The following is a 23,714-nucleotide window of genomic DNA, read 5'->3' as shown; positions in this document are numbered from 1 at the left end:
CAGGACCCCAAATAATCTTTACACCAATACTTTTTGCAAATATAGAAAATATAGAAAAGCTAAAAGTAAACCAACAGACTCATGACATATTACTTTCAAAGCAAACAGAAAACAACTCCATGAGGACTTTTTTGGATGGGGTGGGGTGTCCCAACATTTCTGATATTACAATGACAAAAAAAAAAAAAAAAGAAAAAAAAAAAACATGGCTATGAGTTTACAAATTTAATACAACTGAAAGATTTCACTGTATTTTATAAACAATAAATTCTAAAACAAGATTTTAGCAAAAAGGTAAAGAAAATGTAAAAATTTACACATAGTGTACAGTATTTGATCCCTTGCTGATTTTGTTGGTTTAAAGATATGATCATTCTATCATTTTAATGGCAGATGTATTCTAACATGGAGAGACAAAATATCAAAAAGAAAATCTAGAAGATAACTTTAAAGAATGTATTTTAATTCATTTGTATTTCATTGAGGGAAATAAGTATTTGATCCTCTAGTATGCATTAGGAATTCTGTCTTTCACAGACCAGTTAGACACTCCCATTCAACTTGTTAATTGAATTGAAGACATTTGTTCTTACTAATCACCTGTATGAAAGACACCTGTTCACAGAATCAGACAATCGGACAGATTCCAAACTCTCCAACATGGGTAAGACCAAAGAGCTCTCTCGGGATCTCAGAGACAGGGTTGTTGACCTGCACAAATCTGGAATGGGCTATAAAAACATTAGCAAGATGCTGGGTATTAAAGTAACAACCATTGGTGCAATTGTGAGAAAATTTAAGGAGTGTAACATGGCTATTAATAGACCTCGATCTGGTGCTCCACAGAAGATTTCACCTCGTGGGGTGGCAATGATCATGAGAACTGTGGGAAATCGTCCTGCAATCACTCAGCGGGAATTAGTGAATGACCTCAAGGCAGCTGGGACCACAGTCACCAGGAAAACAATTGGCAACACTTTGCGCTGCAATGGATTAAAATCCTGCAGTGCCCGAAAGGTACCCCTGCTTAAGACGACACATGTGGAGGCCCGCCTAAAGTAGGCCAATCATCACCTCAAAGATGCACAAAGTGACTGGGAGAAGGTTCTGTGGTCAGACCAGACCAAAATTGAACTTTTTGGCCTAAACTCAACCTGTCATGTATGGAGGAAGAAAAATGTTGCCTATGACCCCAAGAACACTGTGCCCACAGTCAAGCATGGTGGTGAAAATATTGTGTTTTGGGTGTGTTTCTCTGCCAAGGGCACAAGGTTACTTCACCGCATCAGTGGGAAGATGGATGGATGGATATACCGTGCAGTCCTAAGGGACAACCTCCTCCCCTCTGCCAGGAAGCTGAAAATGGGCCGTGGTTGGGTCTTCCAACATGACAATGACCCACAGCATACAGCAAAGGTAACAAAGGAGTGGCTCAAGAAGAATCACATTAAGGTCATGTGGTGGCCCAGCCAGTCTCCAGACCTCAATCCAATCGAAAATCTATGGAGGGAGCTGAAGGTCCGAGTTGCCAAGTGACAGCCCACCAACCTTGATGATTAAGAGAGGATCTGCAAAGAAGAGTGGGCCAAAATTCCCCCTAGAATGTGTGCTAACCTCGTGGTTAACTACAACAAACGTCTGACTGCTGTGCTTGCAAACAAAGGCTTTTCCACCAGGTGTTCAGTGTTTTTGGCTAGCAGGATCAAATACTTATTTCCCTCAATGATATACAAATGAATTACAATACATTCTTTAAAGTCATCTTCTAGATTTTCTTTTTGATATTTTGTCTCTCCATGTTAGAATACATCTACCATTAAAAGTATAGAATGATCATGTCTTTATTAGTGGGCAAACCAACAAAATCAGCAAGGGATCAAATGATTTTTACTTTCACTGTGTATATATATATATATATATATATATATATATATATATATATATATATATATATATATATATATATATATATATATATATATATATATATATATATATATATATATATATATATATACAGTCTCACTCCATAACTCTGGACTAGGGCTTTTTGAGTATCTGTCATCTGATCTGTACGTCAGAAGGTTTGAGGTTTGATCCCAGCTCCTGTACTCTCATGCTGAAGTACCCTTGAGCAACTCTGAACCCCAGGTTTCTCCAAGGGTTTTATGAATGAGATAAAGTAATGTAGCAGTATTAGGAATCAGTGTTTGAATGTGGCGTGAATGTAAAAATGAGTGGAATGAGTGGTCAGAGAGTCAAAGACACAAAGTACAACCTTTAAACATCCTTTTCCACATCCTTGCTACATGTTGTTGTTAGTTCAGTTGGATTTGTCTCTGAGGAGTGACACTTCTGTTGTGTCTCAAACTGTGGTGTATATTGGATTATCACATGTCTGTCACCTGTCTTGTAATTCTACAACACTGAAAACAATTTACAACATCAATTATACATGAATGGTTTGACTTTGTGCCATTGGGCCAACCAAATGTATTATTAAAGGGGCTCATACTGAAAATACGCTGAGTGAAGTCCTGGTATAAAGTCAGCTTAGTGTGCTCAGAGTGAGAAAAGAAGAAACTAAAACAAAACAAAAAAACCCGAGAGACGAAGGAAGGTTATTTATTAAAGAACTTTAATGTTACACTACTGTAAGATCACATCTTGGACACTCTTTGGGGTTTAAAGTTTCAGGCTCAGGCTGCAGTGGTACAGTTTGCAGCATCCTGCTAAAAAACAAGAGTTACATGTTAAAAATCAGAACGTTTGGTGTTTAAAGGGTGTTTGTTTTCAGGGCATCATGTCTAATGACCTCTTTATAAGTGTAAGCTCTTATTATTTCCTGTTATTCAGCTGAATCTGGCTTTTTGTTGGGATCAGGATAATCCTGATTTCCTGGATCAAAGTTCTACAAATCCCACTCAAAAGATTTTAACAAGTCAAACTGGAGCTTTTTGGACAAATTTATCCAGTCTGATCGTTTTAATATGACTGGATTACTTTTGAACACCTCGGCTCTTAGAGTAATCTTAGAGCAAGTAATAACTTCCTATTTCTATGTCTGTGGAGCTGCAGTTCATTATCATCTCTTTCCCTACAGTCTGTGAATTCTGTGGCCTGATGGAGAGCAGAGCTGCATGGCTGCTAACCTCACATGTGAGAGTTACAGACATATTCAAATTAGCAGAAAAGAATAGAAACTGTCCTCTTTGTCTATTTTGCATGATCCGCTTCTGTCCAGGTATGAAAATCAGCTGGAAACATTTCCATTCCCACAGAGTTCAAACACTGTCCACACCCAGCTCTGAACTCAGCTGGCACACAGCGCCCCCCTGTGGCTGTAGGAATATGGTTTTCACTCACTCCCAGGCACTGCAGGCAGATGAGAGCAAACAGAAACATGTTTTTCTAGATGACGACTCCAATGTGTGGAGAGTGAAACACAGATTCGTTCACATGATGTGGCTCAGCATTGGGATGCATGTCTTTGGAGGTTGGATGGTTGAGTTCAAGTAAAACAAAAAAGAAAAACAGAAAAAGAAAAAAGAACAAAGAAAAGATGTCTTAATAAGCTAAATATGTCTCATTGAAAGCAGCATCAAACAGGAAAAAAGGATATAAATAGCCTCAGTGATGGATTTATTTCAAAGTTAAATACCAAAATAGCACTCTGCTGCAGCTTCTGCTCTGCAGGACTGAAGCCCACAATCCCCAGTGCAGTTTTTGAAAACGTCACACTAAGTGCAGCCTCAGGCTTTCCTGCCCCATAGGATGACTGTTTATTTCAAATAAACCAACAAAAAACTTATTTTATCAAAACTAACTCCTTTTTTATTTCTGAAAGGACCAGTCGTGTGTACAAGAGGCTTTCAATGCAATGGTGGATGAAAGTAAACTGATTAAATCATTCGTTCACCTTCCACCACTTTTTCTGTTCAGGGTCATGGGTGGCTGGAGCCTATCTCAGCTGTCTTCAGGCTAGAGGCGGGGCACATCTGGACTGAACTCCAGTCCATCACAGACCTGATACACAGAGACAGACAACCTACAGTCAATTTAGGATCACAGATTAACCCGATGAGCATGTTTTTGGACTGTGGGAGGAAGCCAAAGCACCTGAAGAGAACTCATGCATGCACAGAGAGAACATGTAAACTCCACAGAGGGCCCACCTTGCCCTAAACTGGGGTTCAAACGGGTGACCTTCGTGCAGTGAGAAAACCACAGTTTACCACTGTACCATCATCCAGCCCAAGGATAAATCAATCTATCACCATCTATTTACATACATCAAATGAGTGTTATTTACATTAACATCAACAGGTGAAGACCTGCTAATATTTATTTAGTTAGTTAGTTTTAATTCCTATTGACCATAGAGCAGCAATAGCCTTTTTTTTTTTTTGCCAACTTGTGACATCAGCCCAGGGTGGGAAGCACAAATACTTCCATCATGTCGCACTGCTGGGAAACAGTCTGAATAACCTTGATAATCTGACTCTGTGGTTATTTCCCTGCTCCTAGATTACTAAACAGCCACATTTGTAGCTGTTTTGAATTTGAATTTGAATTTATTTATTTAATATGGACAATGCAGTTCAACATAGTTCACAACAAAGCATGAATCTGATGTGCTGCACAGAGAGTTTATAGTGAGTGCTAATTTCCAACTCTTGTCCCTGGTTGGGCCTTTAAAGAACTAGATTAAAAGATGTGCATAGAAGTACTGTGTCAGTAAAGTTATCGAGGTTTACACAGTTTACCACCTGGATTACAATAAATGAACTTCTCACCATGAGAGTGCATCACCAAATAGACGACCACTGAGGGGAAGTGATGACAAACCACAAACCACTGCTCTGGATTTCTTCCTGCCAACCTAAATGTAACTCTAATGTCATGTTAATTTTACTCACTGCACAGCACAAACATGCATTCATAAACTACTTTCAGACATCGAGACTAACATGAAACTTCATGAGGAGGCAGACAGGGTCTGGAGTGATACACAAAGCAGACCAAGGCTACAGCTTCTACACAACAATGTGCTGAGCGTTCAGAGGGAAAAAGCCTCATTTGTATTTTTCAGTTGAGTTTTTTTCTTTGTATGTTTCACCAAGGGGCAACATCCAGTTAAAAAAAAATGAAGCCTATGCAGAGGTGCTAAAAGTTGCTGTTTACTGAGAATCCGTTTGAGTCTGGCTGCAGAAAGACCGGAAGTCACGTTCACACCAGCCATAAAAACAGACTTTTACGGCATTAAAAACATATTTACAGCCTGGTTCAAAAAACAGTTTTGGTCTGAAAGGCTGATTTACTATCAGCACACACTGAACGGTGAGTGAATTTCTGTCTAACTCAGTGTTTTAGAAGATATTAGGATCGTTTGATTGACCAATGAGAGACACAGCCTAGCCCACGTGACTGATTGGCGCCCTGTAGCAGTTAGAAAGGAAGTTCAGAGCCTGCGTCATATCCAATGTGGCTGTGTCCATGAATTGGCTTCATTTCATGGTAGCAGGAAGAGACAGGAGACTTGGACCATGTTTACAGTCTATGTTTTTCAACCAAACCCAAACTTGTTGTACTGATTTTTTGTTGATGCAGAATAAGAAGTAGCTGGTGTAGATGTACAACCCTGCAAAAAATAAAATATGTCTCTTTAGACTTAATATGAGCCATAATCATCCGAAAAGCTCAGAAAAATATTTTATTTCAATATTACAAGCTGAAAATGATGCCTGGACATTTTTTTTTTCATTGCAAGAAACATGGAGTGCATTTTCCAGGTTTTTTTTTTCTTTGCCTCTACAAGCAACTTGGGCATTATTTTTGCCCCTTAATATCTTGAAATAAGACATTTTTGTGGATTTGCGAGGAGAATGTGGCTCATATTAAGTCTAATGAGACATTTTTGCTCAAAATAGGACATGAACATTTGCTTAAATTTCAGGTTTTGTAGTGGAACCAAAAGGATGGGTGTAACCAGGCGTCCAACATTCATACTTTGTTTCAGTCAAGCAGCAGAATGCATGTATTTCATCTGGAAAAACTAACAGTAAGGAGTGTATCAGGTGGCTGAGATTGATGTGTTCATTGTTTTATGGTTAAAAAAGCTTCCCTAGTCATGGCGATAAGGCTTTTAAAGTTACATTTGTCTGATCCTCCTGAGGAGACGGTGACTCATGAATACATTTCCCATAAAGCCTTCATGCTTCCTGGTCCCGCCCCTCGTGGCTTCCTTACTTGATGGAAGATTTTATTAGCCTCCAGCTGCCTGCAATGCAGTTAAAGCCATCAGAGGAGGCAGGCCTTTCTGCTGATCACATTAGGAGGTTTCATGTATGATTTATGAACGCCATCACACGTAAATTCATCCAAACCGAAGCAGCTACAGGACTCTGGGACACAGAGAGGAGCTGCAGACACATCAGCAGATTGTACAGGATGAAACCCTCCCCCACAGTCAGCTGCAGCACCACCCTGACAATATGACTGTTGTATTTGTGTAACCAGATATCCTGAGTGGGGCGGGCTCTTTCATGGACTTCCCCTGGACCACGTTGACCATCACGCTGAGTGCACGGAGGGGCTGCGGCTCTGCCTGGCCTGATGGCTGTCTGACTGTATTAGCATCAAACAGACTTCCTGACTCAACCCTCTGAGGGGCAGCCAGCAGAGCAGAAAGTCTTAAAGACAAATGACGCAGAGAAGAGAGCAGGGAGGGGTCGATACAGCAGGCTTTAAAGGCCTCAAGTAGTCTGGATCAGATGACTCTACTTAGAATAAAACACACTCATACTCACTTTGGACTACTGAAGAAGAACATAAAGGGAACATACATTGCCTCATTAAGATTATGTTATTATTAGATTATGTTTAACAACTTACAGAATATTTATTTCATCCTTCCCTGTTTTCTTCCAACTTTAGACAATGCTGCTGTGATAATATCTGAGAGAAAATCACACAAATACAAGTCAAAGTCACAGAAAAGGGAACATAAAGTTATTTCACCAAACCATACAATATCCCTTGAGGGCTGCTGCTAAGCTAGTCAGCCTGAGCAGGAGGCTAGCTCCTCAATCATGGCTGGATTTAAAGGCTCTGTGAGGACTCTTTGTTTGGTGTTGATTAGAGTGACACCTGAGGCAAGAATCAGCACTGTCTTTTTTTGGGATAAAGACATCGTTTCATATGAGCATGTGCTCTAACGCCCCCTGTTTAGCTTTCTTCTGCTCTTCTGTCCGTTTTCTATTGGACAGACCAGCTCCAGGCTCCAACATAACGGTTTGAGCCCTGTTTCCAACAAGCAGTCCGGTTTAGACCAGTACGGTTTGGTACGAGTTGGCTCCAGTTTCCAAATGTGACACAGTAAATAAAGAGCAACAGCGGAAAACATCCAGCACTTTGTCTTCTTTGTGATCGGCATGTGGCTCTTTCTTACAAAGGACATTTGTAACAAAGTTTCATCCGAAAAACACTAAAATGCAATGAAAAAAAACACGGCAACAGAAAAATTTCTGTGTAAATGCGAGGCTGAAACGCAACAAAACTTTTGCATTTCACCCTAAAACCGTTGTCATGTAAATGGCCCCTTAGCCTTTGTTTCAGAGAAGACTGTGTGCCATGACGGGGAAAGCAATTTGTGAAAATTCTTTCAACCAATCAACAGGCTGAACCATTGCAGCTCCACCTTCACGTCCATCAGTTTTGTTCAGTCTGGCAACCCAACGGAAGGGTTTCAAAAAGTGGGACGGCTTATATTGGTTATTTGGAAATAGGGATGGGTACTGAATTAGGTACTTTTATAGGTACCAACCGAATTCTGTTGACAGAACCGGGTATCTATTCACATAAAATCAAAAGGTACCATGTTTAGGTACCTAAATGCACCCTTGTTACTGTGAGAGAGTGAAACAGTAGGTGATTTTTTCATGCTGAAAATGAACACAGCATTAGAAGGTTTTATTTTGAAGAATAAATCTGTTAAATTGAAAAAAAAAATTACATTTAGTTATTGAAAAAAATTGATATTTTATGCCACATAAACAAAAAAGTACCGATATTTGGTACCCTTGAGTACCGATACCAATTTCTAGGTATTGGGTACTGTATCATTTCAAATGTGAAAGGTACCCATCCCTATTTGGGGATCCATCCCAGTATTGGTCAGTGGAAATGCTATAAAATGTGTGCCGTACTGTGCCGAAACAAACCAAACTAAACTGCCTGGTGGAAATGGGACTGTAATAAATCTAAAGCCCCATTACTACCAAGTGGTTCAGTTTGGTTTGTCTCAGTACAGCACGCATTTTGTGGTATTTTCTTTGACAAAAACTGGGACAGGTCCCCAAATCGCCAACCTGCACCGTCCCACCTTTTGGTACCCTTATGTTATGGTGCCAGACATACTGATCAAACCCCAGAAGGTGGCTCTAGAAACACTGCAGTCTGTTGATTGGTCAAAAGAAACGTCACTTCCTGTGTGACAGTAGTTCCTGTACTTCCTATATATGCCAATCACAAAGAAGATGAATTGTTGGATGTCTTCCATTGCCGCTTTTTGTTAACTGTGTCGCATTTTTCTTCTTCATTGGATTTGTTAGCGGGGTACACTATGTCACACTGCTATGGTGTCATGCTACTACGGTGCTGACGCAGCTGCTAGCATCTGGCTTACATGCTACCAAGTAGAGAACGGTTGGCTGTCAAAACACATAACAGGATCAAGGTTTACCGATCCACCAAATTGTACGGATCCATACCAGAGTGCTTGGTGGAAACAGGGCTTGAGAAATCCATTTCAGCTGACACCAACCGAGGTCTGGCTTCTCCTTCAGTCAACTTACCAAACGTGAGTCTAAACCAGTGACACAAAAGACCTCATGACTGTAAGTAAACAGAGCCAGTTTTGCTTCTGTTAGTGAGGTTTCATTTTCCAATGCTGGAGGTTATTGCTTCTGCAAAACAGCTGTCCAACAGTCAGATTACAGTGACTTTTACCGCTATTTTATTGTTTTTGTGTTTTAGCCGAAAAATATAGTGTGGCCCTGAGTGTTTTCAAGTTTCATGTGAAAGTATCAGAGCTGTTAATCATCCATATCCAGCTTCTATCACTCACCTCTCTAAAGCTCTATTCATTCTGCTTCTTTCCCAGCTGCTCCATTGTGTTTCCAGAGCCCTCCACAAAGCCAGCTCTGGGCGTAACCTCAGGTCAAACAAACTGTTTGTCCTGACACACTTTGATCGTGTTTGGTGTGTGACTGTGGCCTGAAACTGTTGTGGTTTACAGCTGAATGTGGGGCTGTCTGAATGCCGCTGCAGTGGGGAAGAGTAACCTGATATGAGAGTGAATCAGTGCTTCTCTCTGCAGACATACTGTACATGAACCCAGCTGCTCCCAGCCAACACCTGTCCGCCGCATTAACCCTCAATATCCAAATTAAAGGACGAGTCACAGCAGAGGACCAAGAAAAAAAAAAACTCAACACATTCTGACTTGAGAAAAATGTTATGAATGCAGTTCACACACAGCCACTTTATTACCACCATGCTTCTACCAAGTTGGACTCCTTTAGTCTTCAGAGCTGCTTTAATTCTCAGTGTCATAGATTCCACAAGGTGCTGGAAACCTTCCTCAGAGGTTTTACTCCATACTGACCTGATAGCATCACACAGCTGCTGCAGATTTGTTTTCGCTGAACATCCATGATAAAAATCTCCTGTTCCACCACATCCCAAAGGTGCTCTATTTGATTGAGATCTGTGAACTGAGAAGGCCGTCGGAGTCCAGGAAACTTATCGTCATATTCATGAACCAGTCTGAGATGATCCAAGCTTTGTGATATGGAGGCTTATCTTGCTGTGGACTTAAAACCAGGCTCAGATGGAACTTGTGGTCCAGAGTGAGCCAAGAAAGTATCCCCCACACCATTACACCATTACATCACCAGCAGCAGCAGCTTAATTTTTGATCCAAAGCAGGATGGATCCATGCTTTCATGTTGTTTCCTCCAAATCCTGAGCTGACCATCTAAATGTGGAGCAGAAATCCAGACTCCTCAGACCAGGGCACGCTATTTTAGTCTTCTTTGATCTAGTTTTGGTGAACCCGTGTGATTTGTAGCCTTAGTTTCCTGTTCTTAGCTGACAGGAGGGTCACCTGGTGTGGTCTTCTGCTGCTGTAGCCCATCTGCCTTAAGGTTGGACCATAGACTGTAAAAGAAAATGGACGTCATCTTGCTCTGATTGAAGTGAGGTCGCCAGAAAAACTGCTTCCCTTGGTGGCTGGCTGCAGTATAGGTCAAAAAATCTGTCTCTCCAATCATTCGAGATGGGCTGTGGTCAAACTTTAAAAAATCAATACACCTGGTAGAAATGTTTCTCACGTCCGATTGTTTTGATGATATCATTTAGCTGCCTTGTATTCAAGTCCTCTTTTTTCTGAAAAGTTTCATTCTCATTAAAATCGAGGTTTTACGCCAGGTTTAACGATGACTGACAGCTGCTGTTCTTGTGTATTTTTTTCGGTAATTGTAAAAAATGAAATATGTTGGGAAGTAGAGCCAAGAAGTGATTAGACTCTTGAAAGAAAAAAAAAAAAAATTTCTGTCACCCAACTCCATTCAGATTCTCCCAGAATCCCTCACTGTCTCTACTGCGCAGACTCTGGCTGCACAACTGTTCCAACGGCTGCACCTGTGACAAGGATATTTCGGCTTCGAAACAGTACAATGGTAAATGGTAGAGCCACGCCGTCCACTCTATATACAGTCTATGGGTTGGGCATGTCGTGCTTTTAGAGATTCTCTTCTGCGGACCTCTGTTGGAGCAAGTCATTATTTGAGTTCCTCCTGTCTTTTTATCATCTCACTTGAATCACTTTTCTTCTCTATTCTAATGCTCAGTTTGACCTTTTAGCAGCTCCTCCCCACCATGTTTACATGTCTAAATTGACACAGAGTGGTTTCCATGTGATTGGCTGATTAGATGTTTGTGTTAACTAACAGCTGAACAGGTGTACCTAATGAAGTAGCCAGTGAGTGTACTTGCATAACAAGACTCCTCATATACAGCATATATCAAGTATCTTGAGATCAGGGACCTGAGGAGCAATTGAACCCTAACCATCTTTGTTAGAAAAAAAGTGGAGCTAAATATTGTACTGCAATCCAGACAACCACAGCAGAGCTGGTGAGAGAATCTCTAAGCTGCTAATTTCTGCATGTCAGGGTCTTGCCTCACTTTGATGAGGCAACAATTTACAAAACCAACAATTCTCTATAGACCAATTTACAGTTGACATCATCAAAAAATATTTGGCAACAGAAGCAACTTTTAGCTCCATTCATTCAGACCACTTATCATTCTCTAAACACTAAATTAATCAGCATAAAAATGTCTGTTTGGTTGTTCTGTGGTCAGTTGTCAGAAAAGATACTATATATGAAGTCAACTTAACTAGTTCCAACCGTTACAGAGCTACAGGTGTTTTGGAGTAAAGAGTGACCATGCTAACTGGTGACTCTCAGCCAAACTTGTACAAGGGGCAACATCTGGTTAGTAAAAATGAATCCTATGCGGAAGTACTAAAAGTTTCTGTTTATAGAGAATCCACTTGAGGCTGGCTGCAGAAAGATAGGAAGTCACGTTCACACCCAGCCATAAAAACAGACTTTAGGTCAATAAAAAACATTTTACAGCCTGGTTCAAAAAACAGGTTCAGTCTAAAACGCTGATGTCACTATCAACACACACTGTACGGTGAGTGAGCGGTTTAGATGCTATTGGGATCCAATCAGACGCACAGCTCAGGTCACATGACCGCCGTGAACCCTGTAGCTGCTTGAAGAAAAACTCACAGCCGGCGTCATAGCGATTGTGGCTTGGTCTGCAGATTGGCTTCATCTTACGGTTTCAGGAACAGATGAGTGACGTCAGGGATGCTTCGTCCATGTTTTATACAGTCTATGAACAAGTCAGTGATTGCTGCCTGATAAGACACCAATTAACAGGGTCACACCTAACACCGGAACACGGCAACGTCTGCAGCTGCTATTAAATGTGTCTTCTTTATCCAACCTCAGATAACCAGGTTTGATCACAAAGAAATAATTTCAGTAAAGAAATAAATGCAGTTTTTAATTTGTGAAACACCCACACATTACTTGGCAAACCTTTGTACTCCCCAGCACTACTGTTGCCAAGATCTGTGTGCAGCTGTAACTGTTTACAAATAGTAAACTGGTCTGTACATTACTCCTTAACATGTCAGTTCATTACTTCTCTGATCATAGATAACCATGAGGTTCAGAGAGTTTTCCTGATTATAATCTGAGAAAATATTTGTGAGGAAATTTGTTGTAAATTGAGAATAAGCAATCATTCCTGGCATCTCATGTGATCTGCAACCAGGCAGACTTCTCTAAACTGTGTCTTGCTTCTGAAATATCTTTAGCATTAAAAAGAGACTAAAGCAAACATTTTCAACAAGCACTGGGAGTGATCTGCTCATTTCCACTTCCTCCTCCTTAAGTCAGATGTCTGTTAAAAGTCTCTTTGAGCTGGGAAATACTGCAGCTAATGATACGGGTTAAAAACGATAAAAACATGACCGCAATCGATTCATATCAAAGATATTATGATACAGCAAGAGAGAGCACGCCTGCTGCGGTTCCCCTCACACTGTTGTATATAATGATGTAATCTTATTTTAACCTCCGAGCAGGATTGACGCGGGCGTGGCTCTCCCAGCAGCATCTGTTTCCTCTGTTATATTGATCTGACTGCTGGAGGCTGAGTGCTGAATGCTGCAGAGGCCCGAGAGATGCTGAGTCATGTGAAGAAGGACCGGTTCTTCACAGAGGCACACTGTGTGCTACTTTAGTGTAAACACACTGTGGGACATGCTTCATTGTAAGCTATACTGTACACACAGGAGAGCATTCAGAACAGTGTAATCTCTTCCCAGTGTGCTGAAAGGTTTTTTCATGCATTAGGCTCCAGCTGACCTGCACAAGCTGTCACCACAAACCACTCAAAGCAGCCACCCAAAGACAGACATCAATGAATAATTGATCAGTTAAAGAACAAAAGGAACAGACTGAAGACGAAGAAAGCTGAGGGGCATCAAAGAGCATCCTGGGGCTCTGTCACAAACAATGCTTTTTACTGGATGATGCATTGTAGACCATATTATTCTTGATCCCAAAATTATGCACGTCAACCTTTCCCTTTGAGACATTCTGTGCTTAAATGTAAATCTACACCCCTTCATACTCTTTCGAGTCTAGCCAGTTCATCCGCGAAGACTGCTTTAAATACTGTATCTCAAAAGAAAAACAGAATCTAAAGAGACCCAGAGTCCTTTCAGGCAGTTTGAGGCTGGAGCGTGTTGAGCTAAAAGCTAATGCTAATGTGGTAATGGGACTCCCAAAATGTGGGTCATTGAACCTGAGAGGGTTTGGCTTTGCAGGTTGTACTGGTGCAGGCTTTGTCAAACTGCATTGCTATCCAGTCGACCCCTGTGCAACCTTGGCACTGCTTCAATCAGTCTAAACCATGTCACCATGTTACATTAACATGAACCCTCTACATCTGAATCCAATGTGTGACATCAACACATATTCTCTGGATTACAACCTGAGCGAATCTTGCTGTATGTCTTCATGTGGACTCATCTCACATAACAACTAGCAGGTGGCTTCTAAAAACGTTGATTATGATACCAAGTACAAAGCTGGGGATAATACTGCTGATCTTTTGTACCAGAGAATAAAAGCCTAATGCTTTTGCAGTTTCATAAAATTTCAAAACATTTTGAAATATTTAGGACGTTTTTATTCAACAGTCAAAGACAGTTTGTGATGTATGAAGGCAGTGCTGCAACATGTATGCACAAGCATGCTCATACAGGTTCAGTCACCTATTTTTGCATTAAAGTCAAAGTTGTCTATATCACATGAGAAAGCAAGCTCACTGAAACTCCAGATAGCCAACACTGGTGCACAAACAAGGTATTAATCCAACTCTTTTTGATTGGTTTGAACATAAAGTAGTCTGATTTCAAGTTAACATCCCAGATACATACATAATTCTATGTTTTCTCTACATCTGGATCTTTATTTCAGATCTTTAGCTGAGAAAATACATTGTTCAGAAGGCAGTGGTTCTGAGAGACTATGGCACACTTTCTATAGTATGTCTCCAACAAGGCTCCACATGGGTTTTTTTCTTGTGCTGGATCATGCAAAACAGGAGCTGATATGAGGAAAAGAATACATGCTACTGACATGCAGCAAAAAGAAGAGGCCTTTGTGTATCAGATTACCATACATACACACACACAGAAGAGACTATGAACGTGACCTACATACCCTATTATAAGATAAGCATACCAGAACTGCACTTGCAAGAAAGAAACTCACACCCAGGCAGAGGGTATATGAATTCATAATCATATTTAGACATAATGGGACATTGAGATGTTATTTATGCACCAACAGAAAGCCATATGGGCGCACAGAAACTAATCTACATAAAAATGTGTGGCATGCAAACATACTGCGCTAAAGGCCGGTACATCCATGGACAGAAATGTTAAGCCCTGTAAGGGTAAACATAAGTCTAACCACCATGGCGACAAACACCTGGGGGGGATGCCCCTGCCCCTCTTACAGTCATGGGAGAAATGAGCTGTGGCAACTGTACTCCAAGGGAGCACTGGCGTCACAGCCACACACTCGCCTGGCATCCAGATTAACTATTAATATGCCCATCTGCCCTCATTCCACAACACTGCTTTACAGCATACTGCAGACATTCAGTTTGCTTTTGTTCAGAATGAGGCTATGTGTTCATCACCTGCAGGATCAGGCAGCTTGCAGCTGAATTCTCTGTCTAGCATGTTCAAAGTACTTCAGGTATCATGACAGAGCTTTAAGCAAGGTTAGTGCACACTGATAAATACTTCCTTATCAAAATGAAACTAAAACCTGCTGCTATCTGAGTTCAAACATTAATAAAAGAGCCTGCTCCTAAAAAGGTTTTATTGTTTGAGCTGTGGCATTTTATTCAGTGCTTCTCTCTTAAATATGCTGTAAACTTGTGGTTTTAAGTCATACACTCTGAGGGCAAAAAATGCAGCTTTTCTTTCAATACATGGTAAACAGAAATTTCCAGGGAAAGGGAACTAATGAGTTAAATTTGGTGCTGTTGTGATTAGCTGGAATGTAAAGCTTCTTATCCCAAGAGGAACTGAAAATCAGTGTTGTGGCCACATCACAGCCATGTCCAGAGCAGCTGCGACAGCTTCCGCTGGTCGAGGTGCTGAGGAGCTGGTCCATTGTATACCCTTAGTAAGCCACGTGGACCAATGCTTGCTTTTCTTAAAATAGGCTCATTTGTCAAAGACTGATCAAATATAACCATTTTCCCGAAATTGAGTGAGAGATATGTGTGATTTTTGCTAGAGCTCGCAGGCGTATAACCGTTAGATTCATAGCATTCATAATCAGTGTCGCATTTCTTTTCCGCCATCATGAAGTAGGCCAACGTCTACAGATTAGTCCTGAGTCACACGTTTGACATGAATGTGATTGGCAGGCACGATGGACCAATGAGGGGAAAGACTGTGAACACTCCATTGGTCAAGTCTTGTGCCTGTAACTTAGGCTTACATTAAGAAGCCAATGGGAGTTCGAGTTGAGGGCTAAGGGCGGGTCAAAAATGGAGTATAAAACTAACGGTTGCCCTGGTTAAGCACGCAAAGGAACGACAGAAGTCATTCATTGAAAGGTCCAGACTACCTCCAGAAATTCAAAATGAGGGAAATTGTGCATCTCCAGGCCGGCCAGTGCGGAAACCAGATCGGTGCCAAGGTTAGTAAAATTATGTTTAAGTTCGGGAGGTTCTTGAAAAGGAATTTTTGTGAGAAACACCGCGTTTTCGGATACATGGGCCGGTGCTTTGTGCCCATATAAGCCACACCCTGGGAGTCACAATTTGTCCTAGTTCGGTTAATGGCCATTTTACCGTTTAAACACGACATGTATCCCCGATAACTTTACTCAAAGTACAGGAAAGACGTCGAAATCGATCGTATATTAAATTCTCAACAAATGTGTTTTAATAAAATGTGTTTTTTCATTCATTAAGCGCGGGTGTAATACTGGGATTTTAACATGAACGATATCCGTTAACCGCTGTGAATGGGTGCTTATGGAAATGGTGTTTTAGCTTTAAATCATTGTAATCTACACACTTCACTTTTCACGTTCCTGCAGCGTGAAAAAGGGAAGTAAGGATTCGTTTCAACACTGCAGTTCCGCAATCTAAGCTCATATGCACCAATCTGCCTTAATGTACGTATTGCTGAAAATATTCTATCGAATAACGGTACACCGGTTTTATAACGGTCTCCGGTTAATTTAAGGCCTGCTATGCTTAACGGCGCCGGCTCTTGCCTAAAGTAGGCGGTGTTTGGCGGTTAGTGACGTAGCAAGGAATTTTCAAATTCACAACCCGGGAGAAGTAACCAATAGGAGATGAGGCCGCGCGCGGGGGTCTTTAGAACGGCGGGAAATCTAGCTTGAGCTCTTATCTAACCGCTTTTCCAAACTAATACACACTTTTTTGTTCAAAACTTCATATACCAATGAGTAGCATTCACTTGCACGGCACTACAAACATGTTTGCTAGTCTAGTTTTTTTATTGTGTGACTTTAAATGTGCATGTATCGTAATGCTTTCCATTTATATTGTGCAGTTTTGGGAGGTGATCAGTGATGAGCACGGTATTGACCCAACTGGAACATACCATGGGGACAGTGACCTGCAGCTGGACAGGATCAATGTCTACTACAATGAAGCCACAGGTATAGATTTATATATTTATATTTTTATCCATGTATCTGTGCCTTTGTCTTACAGGTGAAATTTAAACTCATAATTATTATATTAAAGCTTTTTAATACAAATTTGAAAATTTACTTTGCCTTTACAGTATTGATTTAATTCTTATTGTCTAAACGTTTAAAGAAACCCTTTTCTTCCTGTGAAGAATCACTGTAAACAACAAGTAATTGTCACATACCACGTCTTTTAACCAAACCCTTACCTCTTTAACTTGTGCTTTTCAGGTGGCAAATACGTCCCCCGTGCTGTGTTGGTGGATCTGGAGCCTGGTACTATGGACTCTGTGAGGTCCGGACCCTTTGGGCAGGTCTTCAGGCCAGACAACTTTGTTTTTGGTAAACTAATGGTTTGACCTACATTTTGAGATTCTGCATACGTTGTACATGTAAGAGCAGTGAAGCTAAAACCCTGTTCTCCTCTTCCAGGTCAGAGTGGTGCTGGAAACAACTGGGCCAAGGGTCACTACACTGAGGGTGCAGAGCTGGTGGACTCTGTCCTGGATGTGGTGAGGAAGGAGGCTGAGAGCTGTGACTGCCTGCAGGGTTTCCAGCTCACACACTCTCTGGGTGGTGGTACAGGCTCAGGTATGGGCACACTGCTCATCAGCAAGATCCGTGAAGAGTACCCAGACCGTATCATGAACACCTTCAGTGTGGTGCCCTCCCCCAAAGTATCAGACACAGTTGTCGAGCCCTACAACGCCACGCTATCAGTCCATCAGCTCGTAGAAAACACAGATGAGACCTACTGCATCGACAATGAGGCCCTTTACGACATCTGCTTCCGCACCCTTAAACTCACAACCCCCTCATATGGTGACCTCAACCACCTCGTCTCTGCCACCATGAGCGGCGTCACCACCTGCCTCAGGTTCCCTGGACAGCTCAACGCTGACCTGAGGAAGCTGGCTGTAAACATGGTGCCATTCCCCCGTCTGCACTTCTTCATGCCTGGCTTCGCTCCCCTCACAAGCAGAGGCAGCCAGCAGTACAGATCCCTCACCGTACCAGAGCTCACCCAGCAGATGTTCGACGCCAAGAACATGATGGCTGCTTGCGACCCACGCCACGGCCGCTACCTGACAGTGGCTGCCATCTTCCGTGGTCGCATGTCCATGAAGGAGGTAGATGAGCAGATGCTGAACGTGCAGAACAAGAACAGCAGCTACTTCGTTGAATGGATCCCCAACAACGTGAAGACCGCTGTGTGCGACATTCCTCCCCGTGGCCTCAAGATGGCTGCCACCTTCATCGGCAACAGCACCGCCATCCAGGAGCTGTTCAAGCGCATCTCCGAGCAGTTCACAGCCATGTTCAGGCGCAAAGCTTTCCTCCATTGGTACACCGGTGAGGGTATGGATGAGATGGAGTTCACTGAGGCTGAGAGCAACATGAACGACCTGGTGTCTGAGTACCAGCAGTACCAGGACGCCACCGCCGAGGAGGAGGGCGAGTTTGAGGAGGAGGGCGAGGAGGAGTTGGCCTAAACCTGAAATTTTTTATGAAGTTCTGCTGTTTAAGTCTGCCGTGAAAAACGTAACGTTCCAAGTCCAATTTTCAGTGTTCCTTCTGTCTGCTGTCTGTTAATAAAAACTTCTTCTGCATATCCGACCTTTGACTTTCCATGTTTACACCTGAAGGTTTGAAAGTTAAAGTGGTTCATCCAGTGGTAATAAACAGAAAAACATCTTCACTGTACATCAAGTGTGTTTTTTGGGTTTTTTTTTTTCCCTAATTAGAGAACAAATGAAAAGGAGGATAAAACATTTAACTTTAAAAATAATGAACATTGAACACAATGGGTGAGCGCTTATCTCAGACATTAACTGTAGTGTCTGACTAATTGATCTGCTGACTCAAGAGTCATTGGAGAAGCTCTGACATGGAGCTCAGAGCGTAAGTATTTAGTAATCCAGATATAATTGTCCTGACGCAGACATGTCACTTTTCTCAGGAGGGAATGATTTTGAACAGCTAAAATATTTCCAAATACTGTTCAACAGGTCTTAATGTGTTTATTAAATCAGGTAAACAAAAACTTATAAGGCAAAAAATGCTGCAGCCATCTTCGTGCTGCATCTGACTCTTGGCAGTTTGTACTTGTGGCCAGAAGGTGGCACTGTTGGCTAAACCATCCTCTTCCACGCACAGTAGGTGAGGATGCTCAGAGCCAGAACCAGCAGGGTCCAACAGCAGACCTTCTTCACCTGACTCTCCAGACCCTGCTTCTTCCCAAAGCGTGACACAAATCCACTCTGTCAAAAGACACAGGAGATACAATCACTCATGAGTTCATACAGGAAAGTCAACATACAGGGTTCACTACATATGTTACGGAAGCTCTAGTATCTGATGTTCCTGGAATATTTAATCCTTTTATACCTTCAATCAATTCATTTTCTTGACATAAAAGTAAAGTAATGATACAAAATTCAGCTACACTGCTGTGTAGAGGCTCGAAATTCTGCCAGCACAGATGATGAGGAAACAAAGCACTAGGCTGCTTGAAAAATTCTATCAATGTCTGCTTTTCCTGCTGGGTTTAGTTACAGTGCTCATAAAGATGGTGTAAACTTAATCTTTAGGGTTACATGGAGAGCTCATACCTCTGTATGGAGGAATAATTTGTCTTTTAGAACAGTCAAGGTATGATACATTTTCTTACAGGTTAACAGCTAGCCAGGGTTTTATGAAACTGTGATGTGTTTTTTCCATAAATGTACAGGTCAAAAGTGAAATTCAGAGACAGAGTGAAATATTTTGGGCATTTATTATTTTAAACTATACCCTTATTATTGTGCCTGAATGTGGAACCTTCATAAGTGACTCAAAGTTTCAAGTCACATGGGTTTTCTGACTTTAAGAATGCTTAGGGTCTGAAGATGAAAATGTGTTTACTGGCTTGAAAATTCTGCAATAAAGAAGTTCAAACTCCGGTATTTCACCTAATCTTTCAGGAGCCAAATGTCACATGGAGTTAAGAACGGAGGAGACTGTATCATGGCTGGATTTTGTCGACTGACACAAACATGTCAGGATATTTGAGCCTTCTCTGTCTGAGAGTTGTTTGTTTTTTTTAAAACCTCATGGTGAGTTATTTGGTTAAGAAATTAGATGATATGTGAGTGGATGTGTATATAAGGGAGAATGAGATTGTTTTTTTTTCCCCTGTAGATGTAGATATTCAAACACTCACCCATCCTCCTTTATCTCGTATGTCAGGACAGATGACCCTCTCCACATACGCCCCCACACTCTCCTTTAGCTGAGGCAGCACCCCCACCATGCCCTTCTCTTGGCAGTGCTGCGCCATCTGTCCGGCCAGCACATACACAGACAGCACCGCGCTCCAGGCCAGGTCCCTGCGACGCCCCCCGGGGGCCAGAGGGAAGAAGTGCTCGTCCAGGATGCTGGTGAGCGTGGGGCAGGCAGAGGTCTCCGTAACGTCCTGGAAGATGCGAGGCCAGCGCCGGAAGAAGATGGGGAAGCGCGTGAGGAGCTCGTCCCCCGCATGACGCAGGGCGGCAGTGCAGGCTGTAGGGGCAGGACCCATGGTTCCATCTGCCCCCCCTGTGGTTACATAGTCTATATAGTCATGAGCCATCAGGAAGGCTTCTCTCACCAGCGGGTCAGGACTGTCCAGGCCCAGTCTGTCCCCAGACTGACACATGGTCAACCCTGACTAACCACAGAGCTGCAGACTCAGTAGGCCACAGATCACAGCTCCATGTCCAAGCAGGGAAGTCTTTCTCTGAGCCTCATCAGGCGGTCCTGAGGGGGCTAGGATGTAAAAAAACAGAAATAATCACTTTGTAGAAATGAGAGGAATGAACCTGCAGGAAAGAAGAATCCTGGACCTACCTTCTCCTCAGACAGAAACTGGATAAAACAGAAAAGTAAACAGTAGGCAGGTGACAGAGTCAGGGTCTAGAATGAGTTTTTGCACTCAGACTGGGTCACCCCCTCCCCTTCAAAGCTAAATTTAGAGCCCTTGTTGCAAACTGATCTCCAACCTCACATGCACAGTGGCACAAATCCCCATTCCAGCACAGGAGGAGGCAGGGCTGAATGACTGACACAGAGGACCTGCAGCAAGCAACAAGACTAAACAATGACCACTTCATATGCTGGGTTATGTTCTGTAATGTGGAGTTATATGTTTATTTATGTTCCATTTACATCATTTCCATTAGAGTATTTCAGAAAGGATTTAAAAGGTGGGGAATTCTTCCTTAAATATAGATATAAAGTATTAATGCTGGATGTTCGGACTGAGCATGTGCAGATTTTGAAACCTCTCATGTGTTGTAGAAATCCTTAAATCTGTCCGTAAGCTGATGAAACAATGACATCATCATAAAAGGATCTTTCTAGTTATTCTTGACCCATCGGTGGGGAGGGCCTCAAACACCAAGGTCTGCCCATAGCCCCGCCCCCTGATAGAATAAAGACAGCACAGTACCCCCTGTTGAAATACAGACTGTTCAAGGTCCCTTTGAAGATTTATCTATATGTTATTTTTAGATTAGATGGAGTTGTTTCATTTAGCCTCTTCAGTCTGTAAAGTGTGTTGCAGGGTCAGTTCTAGCACATCTTCATAATGGAAACGGAACCGTCAGCTGTATTACACTGAAGAGGAACCCCAAACCTGGCAGTGAGTCAAAGTAATCCCAAACTTATCCTGCTATCCTAAAAAAAGGTAAAGTTAGTCTCAGTTCATAAGTTAGGTTGACATAATTTTAGTTACAGGTTTGAGGCTAAATACTTTGAGTTTGCTGAAACAAGGAACAGGGTGTTCAACTCACATTAGCAGGGATCTTTATCCATTTCCCACACGTGGGGCCACCCCCCCTTTTCTTCTGTCCTGTACTAAGTACTGTTTTGAAATCAGTTTTACAGTTGGTCGATTGATCATGAGCCGATTAGCTTGTGAGTTGTGAATTGGTGGAGAGGGAATAAAAGTCAGGCACAAAGAGTTCATGACCAGGAGGGAAAAAAGAAAAATAGGCAAAGGTCAAAGATACAAGAAACTTGCACTTGGAAAAGTTGTATGCGTGACTGCTCTGACAGAAGGTACAAAGGCCTGTCTGACACTGAACACACAAAACTAGAAGCACTGAAGTTAAAGAGATGAGAAAATCTATGAATCCCAGATAGAGACTGGAGCTGGGTCTGACAAGGGGGTACAGAATGGCGAACTGACAGTCGATACACAAACGAAAAAAAAAAACAATTGAACAAACACATTATTATTCACGCGCTTCCTTAATTAGCCGTGAATATACTATGTGATTTCTATCTAACACACTGTCACACAGGAAACACAGTTTAAAAGAAAAGGACTTGAAAGGAATACAAATGGACTTCAGGGATTCATCTGGAATGGATTTCGGAGGGCAATGAGTGATTTCAAACAGGGCTGAGAGGAGGCTCATTGTGCAGAAAAAGTATGGCTGTCCAAACAACTTTTGTGTTAACATTTTATTATTTCTGTGTCTATGACAACATTAAGAGGCTCATGTTTTCAATAACTGTCTCTTTTGTATGGAAGTCCTTGAAATCTAGAAAAAACTGTTTTTCTAAGACAATAAGAAAGTTCTGGGTCACCTGGGTCAGAAATGCAGTAAAAACAATTTAATCCCATCCAAACAACTGACTCAACAGTCCACCTGACTATAGATCCAAATACACTCATCCTCAGGACCTGAATGAAATCAAACATCTCTGATGGGTTAATCCTATCACTGGTGTTAGTATTAATGGTTGTTTGGCTTTAGGTTGTGGTCATGACTCCACACTTAGGTCAACTCAAAAATGTAGGGATGGGTGTTGAAAACCGGTTCCTGTTGAACAGTGCTGAGAAATGGTTCAGTCCATCCACATCATTAGCCTTAATTCTTTATAGTATTATGGTGATGCTAACATATATGGGAAACTGCCTTTCTTTATGAGCGGTTAACATACATACACATATATATACACACACACAGATAGTGTCGCCTCCTTCTGACAGTAGAGGGGATCCTGGAGTGGAGCTTGCCAGAAAGTCCACTGAGAGTGGAGGTCTGCAGCTGGTCCCCTCTCAAAAAACTGGAAGTGTCTACCAAACAAAACTTTGATGGCAACTTTTATTTTAAGATTTGATTTCACTTCCTTTTTATTGTGGAGGAGTGGAGCATCGAAGAGAGTGGAGGTCTGCAGCTAGACTGTCTTGGGATTTTGTTTCAGCACTCAGTGCCTGTTGTGCATTTGGGTTCTCTCACCTGGTCAATGACACTGGAAGAAATTCATTGCAAAAAGAGTACAATCTTTGCAAGTGTTTTTTTTTTTAATTTTTTTATTCTATTTTTTGAATAAATAACAAAATGTACTATTATTATTATTATTATTATTATTATTATTATTATTATTATTATTATTATTATTAATTAAAATTGTGTCATTCGACTTCAGTTAAGCCCCATTCCCCAGACAAGTCCAGCAAAAATGTCATATTTCAAGGTTGTAAGAGACAAAAAAAATGATGCAAACAGTAGAAAAAATCTGTCAATGGGGGTAAGAAAACATTTTGGTTTAGTTTCTTGAAAAAATACTGATGTCTTAATGGGCTGTCCAAACCTTTTGTCTTATCTGATTCTGTGAAAATGGCCAAGGTCAAGACCAGCAGATTTATTAATTGTTAAAGTAACACATTAATGCTCTATGTCTTAACTATTTCTCTCGGTGATTCCTATAAAAAATCAGTCCCTCAGGCCTGGACCACATGAATATGGATAAATTCCTAAACGCACAAAT

At 41.6% G+C, this 23,714-nt stretch overlaps 2 protein-coding genes across 2 annotated transcripts; one reads left to right on the top strand and one right to left on the bottom strand.

The window, feature by feature from the left end:
• Window positions 1-15,727: 15,727 nt before the first annotated feature.
• tubb2b (tubulin, beta 2b) lies at window positions 15,728-18,599 on the top strand. Its single transcript, XM_074670131.1, has 4 exons — window positions 15,728-15,884; window positions 16,772-16,880; window positions 17,145-17,255; window positions 17,346-18,599. The coding sequence occupies exons 1-4, from the start codon at window positions 15,828-15,830 to the stop codon at window positions 18,404-18,406; spliced, it is 1,338 nt and encodes a 445-aa protein (XP_074526232.1). The 5' UTR covers window positions 15,728-15,827; the 3' UTR covers window positions 18,407-18,599.
• Window positions 18,600-19,045: 446 nt separating this feature from the next.
• On the bottom strand, window positions 19,046-20,692 carry bcl2l16 (BCL2 like 16). Its single transcript, XM_074670175.1, has 2 exons — window positions 20,116-20,692; window positions 19,046-19,174 (listed from the first exon to the last, which is right to left on the bottom strand). The coding sequence occupies exons 1-2, from the start codon at window positions 20,587-20,589 to the stop codon at window positions 19,046-19,048; spliced, it is 603 nt and encodes a 200-aa protein (XP_074526276.1). The 5' UTR covers window positions 20,590-20,692.
• Between the last annotated feature and the right edge of the window lie 3,022 nt (window positions 20,693-23,714).

Source organism: Halichoeres trimaculatus, unplaced genomic scaffold, assembly GCF_033239565.1.
Source record: "Halichoeres trimaculatus isolate MK-OKI-2021-1 unplaced genomic scaffold, fHalTri1.1 fHalTri1_scaffold_5, whole genome shotgun sequence".
In the NCBI taxonomy this organism is placed as follows: Eukaryota; Metazoa; Chordata; class Actinopteri; order Labriformes; family Labridae; genus Halichoeres; species Halichoeres trimaculatus.
The sequence above is the reverse complement of the archived record's forward strand: the minus strand, read 5'-3'. Positions and strand labels throughout refer to the sequence as shown.